Source organism: Silurus aristotelis (assembly GCF_946808225.1).
Source record: "Silurus aristotelis genome assembly, chromosome: 18".
NCBI lineage: Eukaryota > Metazoa > Chordata > Actinopteri > Siluriformes > Siluridae > Silurus > Silurus aristotelis.
Genome location: NC_139591.1, coordinates 16,075,054 through 16,087,753, shown reverse-complemented (window position 1 = coordinate 16,087,753; position 12,700 = coordinate 16,075,054). Strand labels below are relative to the sequence as shown.

The 12,700-nt window shown below is 39.9% G+C and overlaps 1 protein-coding gene across 20 annotated transcripts in view; it reads left to right on the top strand.

Annotated features, from left to right (window-relative positions):
• myo18aa (myosin XVIIIAa) overlaps positions 1-12,294 on the top strand; it is a 78,463-nt gene extending 66,169 nt beyond the window's left edge. For 13 of the 20 annotated variants that reach the window (XM_083568371.1, XM_083568368.1, XM_083568357.1 and 10 more), the window contains 9 exons: positions 666-782; positions 874-957; positions 2,353-2,490; positions 2,959-3,144; positions 3,451-3,590; positions 4,107-4,151; positions 8,268-8,390; positions 8,667-10,149; positions 10,951-12,294. In XM_083568371.1, the coding sequence (XP_083424497.1) occupies positions 666-782; positions 874-957; positions 2,353-2,490; positions 2,959-3,144; positions 3,451-3,590; positions 4,107-4,151; positions 8,268-8,390; positions 8,667-10,131 (2,298 nt within the window). In that variant the 3' untranslated portion in view covers positions 10,132-10,149; positions 10,951-12,294. The remainder of the gene's footprint in view (positions 1-665; positions 783-873; positions 958-2,352; positions 2,491-2,958; positions 3,145-3,450; positions 3,591-4,106; positions 4,152-8,267; positions 8,391-8,666; positions 10,150-10,950) is intronic. The other 7 variants (XM_083568364.1, XM_083568363.1, XM_083568366.1 and 4 more) reach the window with 3 other exon arrangements.
• Positions 12,295-12,700: the final 406 nt, after the last annotated feature.

Here is a 12,700-nt window from a genome sequence, read left to right as displayed (position 1 = left end):
AACTAGTCAATGTGCAGCTTGTATAGCAGTACAGATTTGCTGCGCTCTAAAATAAATCAACATATCGTTTAACCAAGCCACATGTCCTTTTCATCATATTTTTATCTGCTTGACAGGACCATACAAATATGTATATTTTGTATTATGGTTTGATTCTTTGATTACAATTCTCTCCTAATGACAACTGGATGTTCAACATTTCACCTCCTGGCAAAGAACTCTCTGAGGATTTGAGAATTAGAATTGTTGCTCTCCACAAAGATGGCCTAGGCTATAAGAAGATCAGTAACACTCTGAAAATGAGTTACAGTACAGTGGACAGGGTCATACAGAGGTTTTCCAAGACAACAATTTTAACATGTTCACTTAGTGTGTGCTCACTTTTGTTGCTAGTTATTTTGACAGTAATGGCTGTATGTTGTTTTCAGAGGACAGTAAATCTGTACCACTAGTCAAGCTGCACTTTGACTACTTTAAAGTATGTCCAATTTTCGTTTTTATAGTATTGTCCCTTAAAAATTTAATAAAATGGTTGCTACAATATGAGGGGTGTACTCACTTTTGTTAGATACCTTAGAGTCCAGCATCACAAATCACCTTTAAGATATTGCACTCAAGAGCAGGCAGATATCATTAAGCTTCTTTTACTGTGTGTTGTATTTCAGCTGGAGGAACAGATAAGCAGGCTGCAGCGAGAAAAGAATGACCTGCAGTCACGTCTGGAGGAGGACCAGGAGGACATGAACGAGCTAATGAAAAAGCACAAGGCAGCTGTGGTCCAGGTTCCTCACTGTCTGCTCTCTCACTTTTATCATGTTTGATGTCTTTTAGTATACGTTTGCAGAATAAAATGACGTGTGTTTCTGTTTGTAGTCTTCTAGGGACTTGACTCAGATCAGTGACCTGCAGGCTCAGATGGAGGAGGCCGCAAAGGAGAAGCAGGAGCTCCAAGATAAGGTGCTCGAATCATAGCCGTGATCCAAATTGTGTGGATCAAACAGCATCACCATGCACAAAGCCATACTCCAGGCCTCAGTGGAAGCAGAGGCATTACAATAGCTCTAAAGATCTTAGACCTTCTTAGATTCTTATCCTAATCTAGTTTAGTGATTAGCTTCTTTCTAGACAAACTTGCTTCCTTTAATGACACTGAACTGGAAGCTGAACCAACATGCCTTTTTTTTTCTGATGCAATGCTCCTAATTAAAAGATGCATACACCAAGGCACAGTAGGAGCGTACATGTGATAATGGCTCTTCAAGAACATCTACCATACCAGAAAAGAGCTTAAGAGTGCACTGTAATAATACCAAAGATGAATTACAGATTTATTTCCCTACATTATTGATTTTCTGCCATTTTTCTGTTTTTTTTTTGTTCAGTCTTGACAACATAAAAATGTGTTGATCTGATTTAGTTGATTATAGATTATAGCAGTGGAACCTCAGTTCATCACCTATCTATGGTGGAATGAACAAGTTTTTTTTTTTTTTTTTAAACAGACAACCCCTTAACTCATTTATAATGGACTCAGGTATAATCAGTGGAATAGTATTATTTTACTACTGCTCTCAGTGTGATGATAGGTATCGGATTACAAAAGTGCTTGTGCTGTACTAGTGCCTCATGATGTAGGTGCTCGTCAAAGTTAAATGTCAATGGTGGAACTAATCGCCTCAGTCAAAAAGCATGCTCAGGTGATGCTCAACACTGATTCTGTGCAATTTTGCTCAATAAAATGTCACAGAAAGCAAGAGGCAGAGGTTTAAGCTCTGGCGCTTTGAGAGCTTGGCCGATGCTCACTTATTGCCACTTCTATCGCCTGGGTCCAATTTGGGCCCAGAAAGACCAACACAGTGTCAAGAATCCCCTCAATTGCGCTGAGATCTGGCAAGTGTGACAGCCGTAGCATATGATTTACTTTTTAATCAAAGTTTTCAGTGAGCCCTCATGTCTTGTTAATGGCATCCCAGAAGAATTACACACATCAGGATTTGTCACACAGCTGTAAATAGTGCATACACACAGATTGTCTTGAAAATATTGCTAGACTTAAGAAATCATGGCAGAACCTACATTTTACAGTACAATGACTGGCACAAAGTCAACTGTCCTAACAAAGTTATTCTGTACTGAAAGAAACGAAGGTTAAAATAACACTTCCCTTAACATTTGATTTAAAGTATTTAAAAAAAGAAAAAAAAAAAACACAGGGATATCAACCTTAAGATATGATATCAAAAGATCACAACTATATCCTATATTGAGATAAGCGCCATAGATATTGTGGCGCATATGAATGTGTATAGCCGATGACCTTCTAAATGAAGAGCATGGTGTTTCTCCACACAGCTCCAGTCTGTGCAGAGCCAGCTAGAGTTCCAGGAGCAGTCAATGGTGGAGAAGTCTCTGGTCAGCAGGCAGGAAGCCAAGATTCGCGAGCTAGAGACCAAGCTGGAGTACGAGCGCACACAGATCAAGCGCCTGGAGGTAAGAGAGCGAAGGATGGCGAATGTGTGTGGGTGGATGGGTTGGTAGGCCATTCTAAAGCCATTGAGCAAGCGGCTGAGTGAAATAAATCAGCACCCTTTACAGAAGCACACTTGAGCTGTAACCTTTTATTCACCAGCATGTCCACCGAGTTTCTAGTGTCTTCTGAGAAACCCGATTTTGTGCGAGTAAGAAATGTTTGATATAATATTTATATACCCCAATGGCATCTGCTCACAGTTTGCATTTTAGAACCATATTATCAAGCGAATCACTTCCAACATGCTATACTGCCTTCAGTTCTTTAAGCCATGCTTGTTAGGAGTTTTCTGCTAGTGTAAAAATCCATTAATAAGTGATTACTCTCTTTTGCGTGTAGCATTAAGACTTTATAGCTATATTCTACTTTCCTAAATCAAATACCATCACATCAATGTATTTCAGCATAACTTTACCTTTAATCTTTAGGCCCTGGTGACACGACTGAAGGAGAACCTCGAGAAGATGGCTGAGGAGAGGGACCAGCGCTTAGTTGGCGAGAACCGGGAGAGAGAGCAGAACAAGCGCATGCAGCGGCAGATTCGTGACATCAAGGAGGAAATGACCGAGCTGGTCAAGAAAGAGGCTGAGGCCAGCCGCAAAAAGCATGAACTGGTAAGCAAAAGAAATTCTGTCGACGTGAATAGAAATTCACAGCTTTAAAAAGGTCAGAAATGCTTAACAGGTCCAACTTTTTACATATTAAACATCAGAATAGTGAAACAGATTTGAGTCTTTGACTAGGACATAGTGACATAGTGGGAGCCTCTAACATTTACACAAAACCCCAAACACCTTAATGTAGTGTGACAATTAATATCATAGAAAATGACAGCCTTCTGCTCAGCATTACAAATGGACTTAACTTAAGCCCGATTCAGTGTCCTATAACAACTAAGGAGAAAACTCCTGTGCTTTCAGGAAATGGACATCGAGAGCCTGGAAGCAGCCAATCAGAGCCTGCAGGCGGACCTCAAGCTGGCCTTTAAGAGGATTGGCGATCTGCAAGCTGCCATCGAGGATGAGATGGAAAGTGATGACAATGATGAACTCATTAATAGGTATGTTTGCTCATGGCCAGGATAGGCCCAGCAGTTTTCACATTATGTCTAAAAATGTGCAATTAGTCTGTTGTAATGGGGCCTGGAGTATGCTTTATTTCCCTTTCTCCTGTTTCAGCATGTCTCTATGCCTGCTATTCATAGTTAAATATAGTTGCTGGTGGAGTAGTTTGTTGTTTCTTATGTACAGCATATACAGTATCATTTGAGTTTCTATCCTGCAGGTAAATATTGGTACATGGATAGACCATATAAATGAATAAATAAAGCGGAGACACACACACACACACACACACACACACACACACACACACACACACACACACACACACAGTGCATATACTTGTCCTTTGTGTGCAATAGAGAATTTAGTGACCTTCGCAATGGTCTAAATTCTTCATACTGTCAGGTAAATCTGTTGTTTTTTTTCCACAAAACAGAGTTTTTTTTGTGTTTGATGATTTAAAGCTCATATTTTTAATAGACTTTTTTCTCCCATCTCTGTGTTTGAGACAGTTTGCAAGACATGGTGACAAAGTATCAGAAAAGGAAGAACAAAAAGTGAGGACCTGAATCCCTCAGTCGCTTGTTTGATCTCCATGTAAAATATTTCTACACATGAGATCATGAGCATGAAAAAAATCAAAATGTGCATGTAAAGAGACACTAACACGATTTCATTACGACTACACACTGTTTATGTGCTAACTAGAGCATCCAGTATTCATCAGCCATTTTATCTCATGTGCATAAATCTGCAACACTCCACGTCTGCCTCATGTCCATTCAGCCAGTGTGTTTATGCCTCATTGGATTTAACAACTTCTTGATTCCTGAACACCGTCAGTGCACTGATAAAAATAACTGGATGAACTGATTGCAGTGGAGGGTCAACTTGAGCCATGTCTGACAAATTCTCCTGTGCATCGGTTTATCTTTATTCCGTGGCTGTAAAATAAGCAATAATGTTGAAATTGATTTCTAGACAAATCAAAATGTCATGAGGCATCAACTTGCTTTCGGCAATTTGTATAAACGACGTGCACAACATGAGGAATGTGAGGAATTACTATATCTAAAAATTGAACTTAAAAATGTAGTTCCAGCGTATATACTGTATAGTTCCACAGTATGGTACTATAAATTGCCCTGCTTTGCGAATTATGTACTGTAATGTGTTAAATTTTGAACAAATTACAGGATACTACCCCATACTGAACACTATTCTTTGAGACTCCTAGGTAGGATAGGCCATGTCTCGACATACAACGTTCTCAAGTTACGATAGGGTCATCGGAACACATCTCCATCGCAAGTCGCAGACTACTTATACTGATTTTCTAGAATGGACAGTAAGTAGCCATACCACATGAAGACTACGATCAGATTTCATTTGGGTTTTTCTCCTGTTGGTCATCATGATGGAGCATTAGTGAGGGACTGTAGTCTGTGAAACGATGGGTACCAATGGAGATTTGTTTGGGAACCAATTCAGTGAAATCCAAGCAGACAAATCCAAACATCAGAGATTTTGCAAAGAAGCTTGTTACATGAATGTAGCATTTGCTCTCATGGCACGCTGAAAAAAAAATGAACAATGTCTCTTTGTAGAGTGGAGTTACGGTGAATTATTAACTCGAAATGTTTTTACGAGACCGTAATGCGTATTTAAGCTGCGCTGGTTTGATTAATGTAGTGCATTTGTGTGGATAATGCAGTGTGGGAGTTGGGCTGTGGATGACTGAGCAGTACTAATAATGTGGAGTGGTTTGGGGAATTTCTACAGGAGCTTTAATGATAAATCTAATTGGGTGGAACGGAGATATGTAACCAATAGGACTATGTTGTCACAACTGATTAATGTCCGGACTATAAAGTGACTGTGTGTGTTTGTGCTCGGTGCTCAGAGCCCGAGGAGATCCACACCAGTAGTCTAAAGCATGGGATGCAAATAAAGGGCCATTGAATATGTAGTATTCTATTAGGTACTGCCACGTCCATACGCTTTTGTTTTTTTTTTTTATCCCAAGCAAAAAAAAATCTGCCTGACCATAAACCACAGCACTGTTCAATTTTAATTAGTCGGATAAAAGTTGTGTGAGTAATGTCTATCGTATTCTCTAGAATAGGCCGCAAATAGCTGAATTGAACCCAGTCAGTGTAAGAGTATGCTAAAATCATATGTTATTCATATGTGGAGATACATAGCCGTTGTACTAGGAACATGTCTACATGTTTATTCAATGGTGGTGCGTGCCTCTTGAGTAAATGTCACTTTTTAAACCGTAACTAACAGCAAATACAAAGAGGGAGATCCCTTCACCTGAGCATGATGCTGACCAGAGAACAACTCGCCTCAGTCACACAGGAGCTTTATTACTTCACTTTACTGTTCATCATGTAAATATTTGAGCTCTGGGGTCTACGCTGTCAAGCAGAGAAGCACAATGCGGTACTTTATAACTGCTCAGTATGCGTACAAACACCCACAGGGAAGAAAGAAGAAACGAACCCTGACAGCTAAATTAGAGCAAGTATGAGGATACAAAGTCAAGCTCACAGCCAGCTGTTTACACGTCAAGCAAAATATTTTTCTCTGTATATAATCTGAGGTATAAAATAACATATTTGCAAAAGCTTTTTGTTATATTAGGGCTGTACTGCAGCAAAGCACAACGGTTGGGAGGTGGGTAAAATCATGATCAATCCCCCTGCAGAGTTTGGATTTGTTCAAGCAGAGTGAGAGGTAATAGCTTGTACAGGGACAGTAGCTTGGTGTCAAATCCTACTTCAGGCACCAAAAAAGATCAAGAATCACAAGGGACATGACAGCGTTTCACCCTATTACCTTCCTGGGGGGAAGAGGGATGATTCTTATTACCTCGTTGTATTTTTAGTATGCTTGGAATACTGCCAATTATAGCAATATTACAGGTATTGTACTATTCCAAACACTACTCATTTTAGAAATATCCTGTAGACTTTAATTATTTCATTATTTAATAGACTTTAAAGTAATTTAAGTATCTAGCTCTATTAATAATTGTTAGTAAAAATACGATTCAACGAATACATAATGCACAAACTTTTACCATTACAGCTGCTGATCTTTGGGACTCGAGTGACTCATTCGTTTATTTCAATCATGCCTGCATTTGAACAGTTCGAACGATGACTGTTAAAAAAAAAAAAAACGATTGTTGCTTTTTTGTGATTTTCACTATATTCTTTTATTTAAAATGTTGACAAGACCTGTAAGATTAGATTTGTATCACACTAACACTGATAGTGTGACATTATGCTAATATTCTGCAAATCCATTCCAAAAGCTAGAGGTAGACTAAAGAAGAAAGACCGTGTTTTCTTGGGTATTTCATGATTGTAATCGTGAGGGAAATCAAAGCAAGCAAAACTATGCTCTGCAAAAAAAAAGAAAACAGCTGGAGGAGTTCATTTCTAGCAGGATGTGCTACTGTAACTAGGTGAGGACAAGGGATTTTTTTCTTTCAAGTAAAGCAAAAGTACACAGCTATAAACAATTATTTTTTTCTTAAGTGATCCAACACCCACTCACTACTGCAATGCAACTTAATCCAATGTAGCAAATTACAGCACTTATTAATTCTATCAAGAATGAGCTTAATAAAATCATATTTATCTCTAAGTAAACTTGGCAAAATGTTCTATGAAGCCCCTGATTGATTGATTTTTAGTTTTGGTATTTATAAGTACCAAAAAACTTGTATGTGCACTCAGTCTTTAAATAAAATTATATCCCTGCATCCCTAAGTTATAATATACTGAAATGTTTGAGTGGTTTTTCCTGCTTACCCTTGACAGTGGGCTTTAAATGCCAGTGAATATGTCAATGGTGCAGAAAAGAGAATAAATTGGGATGACTTGTCCGACTTGCTTCTCGCACTCTTTTGCAATGCGTTTTCTGCCTGTTATCGCCTGGGCTGAGGTGCATAGCTTCGGTAACAATCATTAGAAAGAGACAGGGAAACAGCCAATCATTAACATAACCATTAACATAGTTAATTGTGCCTTCAAGAGGTAATTTGCATTCTGTTCAGAGGCTGGACCTGTTTCACTTGACAGATTCTCATCCTAACTTATTGTTATCCTAACTTATAACATTAAGAGCCGAGAGGCAAACGTGCAGGTACATTCATATTTATAGGCAGGACCATTTGCATTAGACATTTTGAAATATTCAAAGCCCCATGGCATTATGTTGCCTCCTGTTTCATGCATCGCAATCACAAGTGGACTTTATTATGCAAATGTTTTAAATTATGCAGCCAATCTAACAGTGAAAGTTGTTAATGCATTTAAGTCCAGCTCTGCCATTGTCATAGCCTCATTTTCTCCCACAGTGAAAAGGTTTGCTCAAAAAAGCAGTACTGGCAGTAAAAACATTTTGCCATAATTATGGTCTTTATTGTCGTTTGACTCTCAATCAATCCATTGAGAATAAATGAGTTCATGTTCAAAGTCTATCTAGTAGCTGACTCACTAATTCACACCTTAATAATGTTTGCATGGTTTGAAGTATATCTTTTCTGGGACCAAGCTTTCTGACGTTGTTTTATCTTTGCCGCATGTCTTTTCCATTTAACAACAAAGCTTTTGTCCTTGTTACTGCCACTCATTGAAACTTGCGATTTTTTACAGTGGAGAGGATTCTGATATGGACTCTGAGGTGGAAGACCGCGTGGACGGGGTGAAGTCCTGGCTCTCAAAAAATAAGGGCTCCACCAAGACCTTAACAGACGACGCCAACTTAAAAGCCCCCAGGTCAGTATGGACCACCTTCTTCCTAAACCTGAAATAATGGAGATTTTGGCTATAGTGAAGGTTGTGGTTTGTGCTACTTACAGCTGAACAGTGTATACATGTGTATTGCAATAGAGGGCTGTTTGCAACGGGGTACACCAGTGGTTTGATCTTTACAAGTGTTGTTTGTACATTTACTGACAGTTTTCATGTACATTTTCCATTTCCAAACTGTCCTACTATTGTATTGATTTCTATCTTTTTCTCCTCCTGTCTGCATCTGTTTCTTCATTAAAGCCTTAAATATCCTAATGCAGCCAATGCTGATGTAAAAGACATAAAAGAAGGGAAGGAGGGTAAAGAAGGTCATGATGGGAAAGAAGGGTATAAAGATGGCAAAGACACTGAAATTAGATCAGTCTCTGTGATGAGCTCACTTAGCTACAGAAAGCGCTCAAATCTGAAGGACTCAATTGGAGGCACTGGGGATGAGAGCTCCCTTTTCAGTACCCTAAAAGTGGAACCAGACACCCCAGATCGCTCATCACTACGCAGAGCTAAGAACAAGTCCAGTGAGAACGCAGGAGATGACCTAGATGATCGGGGGTCTGTTATCTCTCAAGCTTACTCTGAAGCCACCAGCAGAGCCAGGAAAGGTCTTGAACGGCGATGGACCAAAAATACTCAAGAGTTCGACAAGGAGTCTGTCGTGTCTTCAGTGGCCCCTAGCAGAACTTCGTTCCGTCGTGGACTCGACCAGGACAACGATGCTAGCTCCACGGTAAGCGGTTACAGTGCTAGACGAAGTGCATCATGGATGGAGGACAGTCGAAGCGACTGTGGGTCTGCAGTGAGCCCTGGCTTAAGCCGCCGCTCTGGAGGACGAAGCCCTGGGAGCATCAGCGTCAGCTCCCGGACTTCACTAGCACGCAGCAGCCGGCTTAGTGAATTTGGTGTTAACTTGGCAGATAATGATGATGCCCTGAGTGTGGCCTATAGTGAAGGTGGAATTTCATCCTATAGTCCTCGATCTCTGGGCCGAAGCCTTTCCAGCCCTGCACAGAGCCGCTCCGCTGGGGGTGAAGCACTCGATGACACAGACATTAAGCCTGTCAGTCACCGAAACTACCTGGACCCCGATCTGGAAAAAGCCATCAACGAAGTTCTCAGCTTTAAACCCATTAAGTTCAAGCGCCGTAGTCTGGAGGACTCGGAAGAAGAGAAAGGAGGAGAAGGTGAAGAGGAGGATGACAGGAAGAGCATACGCAGTGTGAAGAGCTCCCTGAAGTATGACGACGATGATGATGATCTGCACAGAAGCACATCTAGACTTCAGCGTTCTGCATCTGGCTCAGCACTGGACTACACCCGCTCTTCAAGCAGTTTCAGCTCTCGCAGCAGTAGCCGCAAAGCCAAGAAGAAGAAGAACCGAGACTCGGAATCGGGGAGCTCGTCAGCTGACGAACACAAAAAGGGCTCCAAGAAGAAAGGGAAGAAGGGCTCTAGGAAAGGGAAGAAAAAGGAAAGTGAATCAGAATCGTCTGAGTCATCCGACTCATCTTCCAGCTCCAGTTCTGGTGTGTCCTATCGTAGTTCCAACAGTATAAAGAAGTGCCCGGGCCGTGGTGTTGCAGGATCTGACGAGGAAGCAGGGTTAGATGCAAAAGAGAGACCCTCTAGCAGGAAACAAGAGAGGAAGAAGAAGAAGAAGAAAATGGACAACCTGGTGATGAAGTATCTCTACAGGCCTGATAGTGATTAAAACCAGGAAATGCAGCAGGTGACTGGAAGAGCAGCATGGTGTTAAACTAACACATTAGCCAAACACAGCAGGCCTACTGACAGACAATAGGATAGTTTTCAGACTGATATAACTACTAATCATAACACGGCATGCCTGTAGATCTCAAGAGTGGTTTTCGTGCTGAGTTTGTGCTATGAACTCTTAACAGTGTTTAAAGTTCAACTTTAAGAGGAAATTGAAATTAATGACCTATGTTCCTCTTGTTTTGCGTTGAAGAGCATGGTTTCCTTCGTGGGTTCTTTTCAGTCCCCCCGTGAAGCCTGGGGTTATCGTCTAATTATTCGCTTCTTCCTGAGAAAGCAGTTTATTTAGAGAGCTCTGTGGGTGTGAGTGCACATACTAATTCCCAGTGAAAGACTGGTGTGATAAATGACTCAACTGCAGCAAAACAACACAGCTCTGGAAAAGTTAATTTACCAAGACCTCTATAGCATGCATGATCTTTTCCCTGATGATGTTTTTTTTATACAATATTAAATTATTTAGAGTTCCACTGAATCCACCATAAATGTATTTATTAGTATAGGAGTGCAATGGTGTTAATAGTAAGGGCAAGCATTTTTCTCTACAAACATCTTTTGAACGTCTTGTTTGTGCAGGGAATCACTGTACAAACTCAGTACTTTCTGAATGCATCTGTGAGACCAAACTGTGGGTGTGCGCTTAACCTCCAGCAAAGAGCAGAGAGGTCATGCTTCACTGCACATTTTTGCAGTAAGCCTCAGCTAAAAGTCTCTTTTTCTGCTTCTTTCCTTCTTCCAACTCCGATTCCTTTAGGAGACACCTGAGCCGGACTGATGAAGAGGTAGGTGAGGAGGAGAATGATCGCCAGCAGACCCTCATTGCTGATGGAGGAGGTGAATCCAGACTTTCAGAGACTACAGCATAAAGCTAAACTATCAACACATGCACTAGATCATGTCCCAGGGGAAATCTTCACCACTTCAGACTCAGACTCCGAGACCTAGATGTTTTTTACTTTTCTGTTCCGCACATAGCCAAAAGACAACGCTAGAGTACGTTATTAATGTTATTTACTTTTATAGGAGTTAAGGATTTCAAGACATAAAAAGAAGCATGAAGTCTGCAAGCATCCTTCTTTTCACATTTATCACCCGGACCTTTCCTCAGAAAGGTCCGTTTTCAAGAAGTAACAAAGTATCACATCATCTATTAGAGGATTACAATTCTTTGATTAAAAAAATTAAGTGTTTTTGTTCTTGAAAGTCACAGAGATGTAGACATCTTACATTATGAGCTCCTCGCGCCTTTCTCTCCTTGCTTTAGCAATACAATGTTCTCTGTAGGAAACGCTTGCCATCATCAGCCTCAGAAGACAAACAATATCTTTACTATTATGAGGAAAGAAATCTTTAGCTTTTTTTTTTGGTTTTGAAAAAATGTGCTTCTGATCAGACAGCTGCTGTGTGGTGGTTGTGGATTTTGCCTTTAATCTTTATCACTTATCAAGCCTTGATCTGAGATCTTATTTAGTTGTGTATCTTCCTCTCGTATTAGGAAACATTGCTTTTTTTCTTTTATTTTCACTTGGGATTATGAGGATATTTAAGGATTATATGCAGACTACTAACTGTTAAGTGTGGGATTATGTAATGCCTGCATATGCACTTGGCAAGAAGCAAAATATTTGGAAATTTGTCAAAATATAATTTTACATGATTTCAATCATTCGGCCCTATATATCAATGAACTGCTGCAATGAGGATTTGTTCCTATCAATATTGTAATATTTGCCAAATATTAATTATGGACTGGTGGTGGAAAAAATCTCGGAAGCGTGTATGCGAAGACACACTGGTTATGTGGACAAATCATGGGTAATTTTGTGTGCTCAAGCATGAAATGGGGAAGAATATAATGTGTTGAGTGGACAAGCTGTTAGCGCAGCTTTGCTTCGTTTCCCTCTTCCATGTTTCCTATGCATCAGTACGTTTTATTGTGAAGCTGCATAAAATGACACTTTGTGTCCGTTCCTGTTGTGGTTTATGCAATAAACGAGAAGGGATTAAGAATATATTTAAAACGTCTTTTAAAACGTTTACATAATGTCAAATGATATTTGGATTAGTTTTATTGTAAATAAATATTTGTGATTGTTTACATTGTCTTTTGTCAAGTTATTATTTTTTATGCATGACGGAAGGAAACTGTATTCTTTCAACATTTTTGTAGAGGAGACCCATTGTTTTGTTTTTTGGGTGAAAGAAATTAGTAAGCAATAATGGCCCCAGGTGTTTTACACTGTTTTGAACACAACCGTGTCGACTTCCTCTTGTCGTTATCCCTCGGTTAAATCCCCATTGCTTTCTTCAAAGCCTATTAAATCCTTTATTAAGTGTAAACAATGTTAGATGACCCACTGGAAGCCTAAAAGAGGGAGCAAGCTTGGCTGCAGAGTTTAGGAGCAGAATTTAGGCAGAATGCCAGAATTTTGATGTTCTATTATTATTGTTATTTATCCTTTTTTCTTGTCATGCTTTTTGTTGGTATAGGTAACATTACAAAA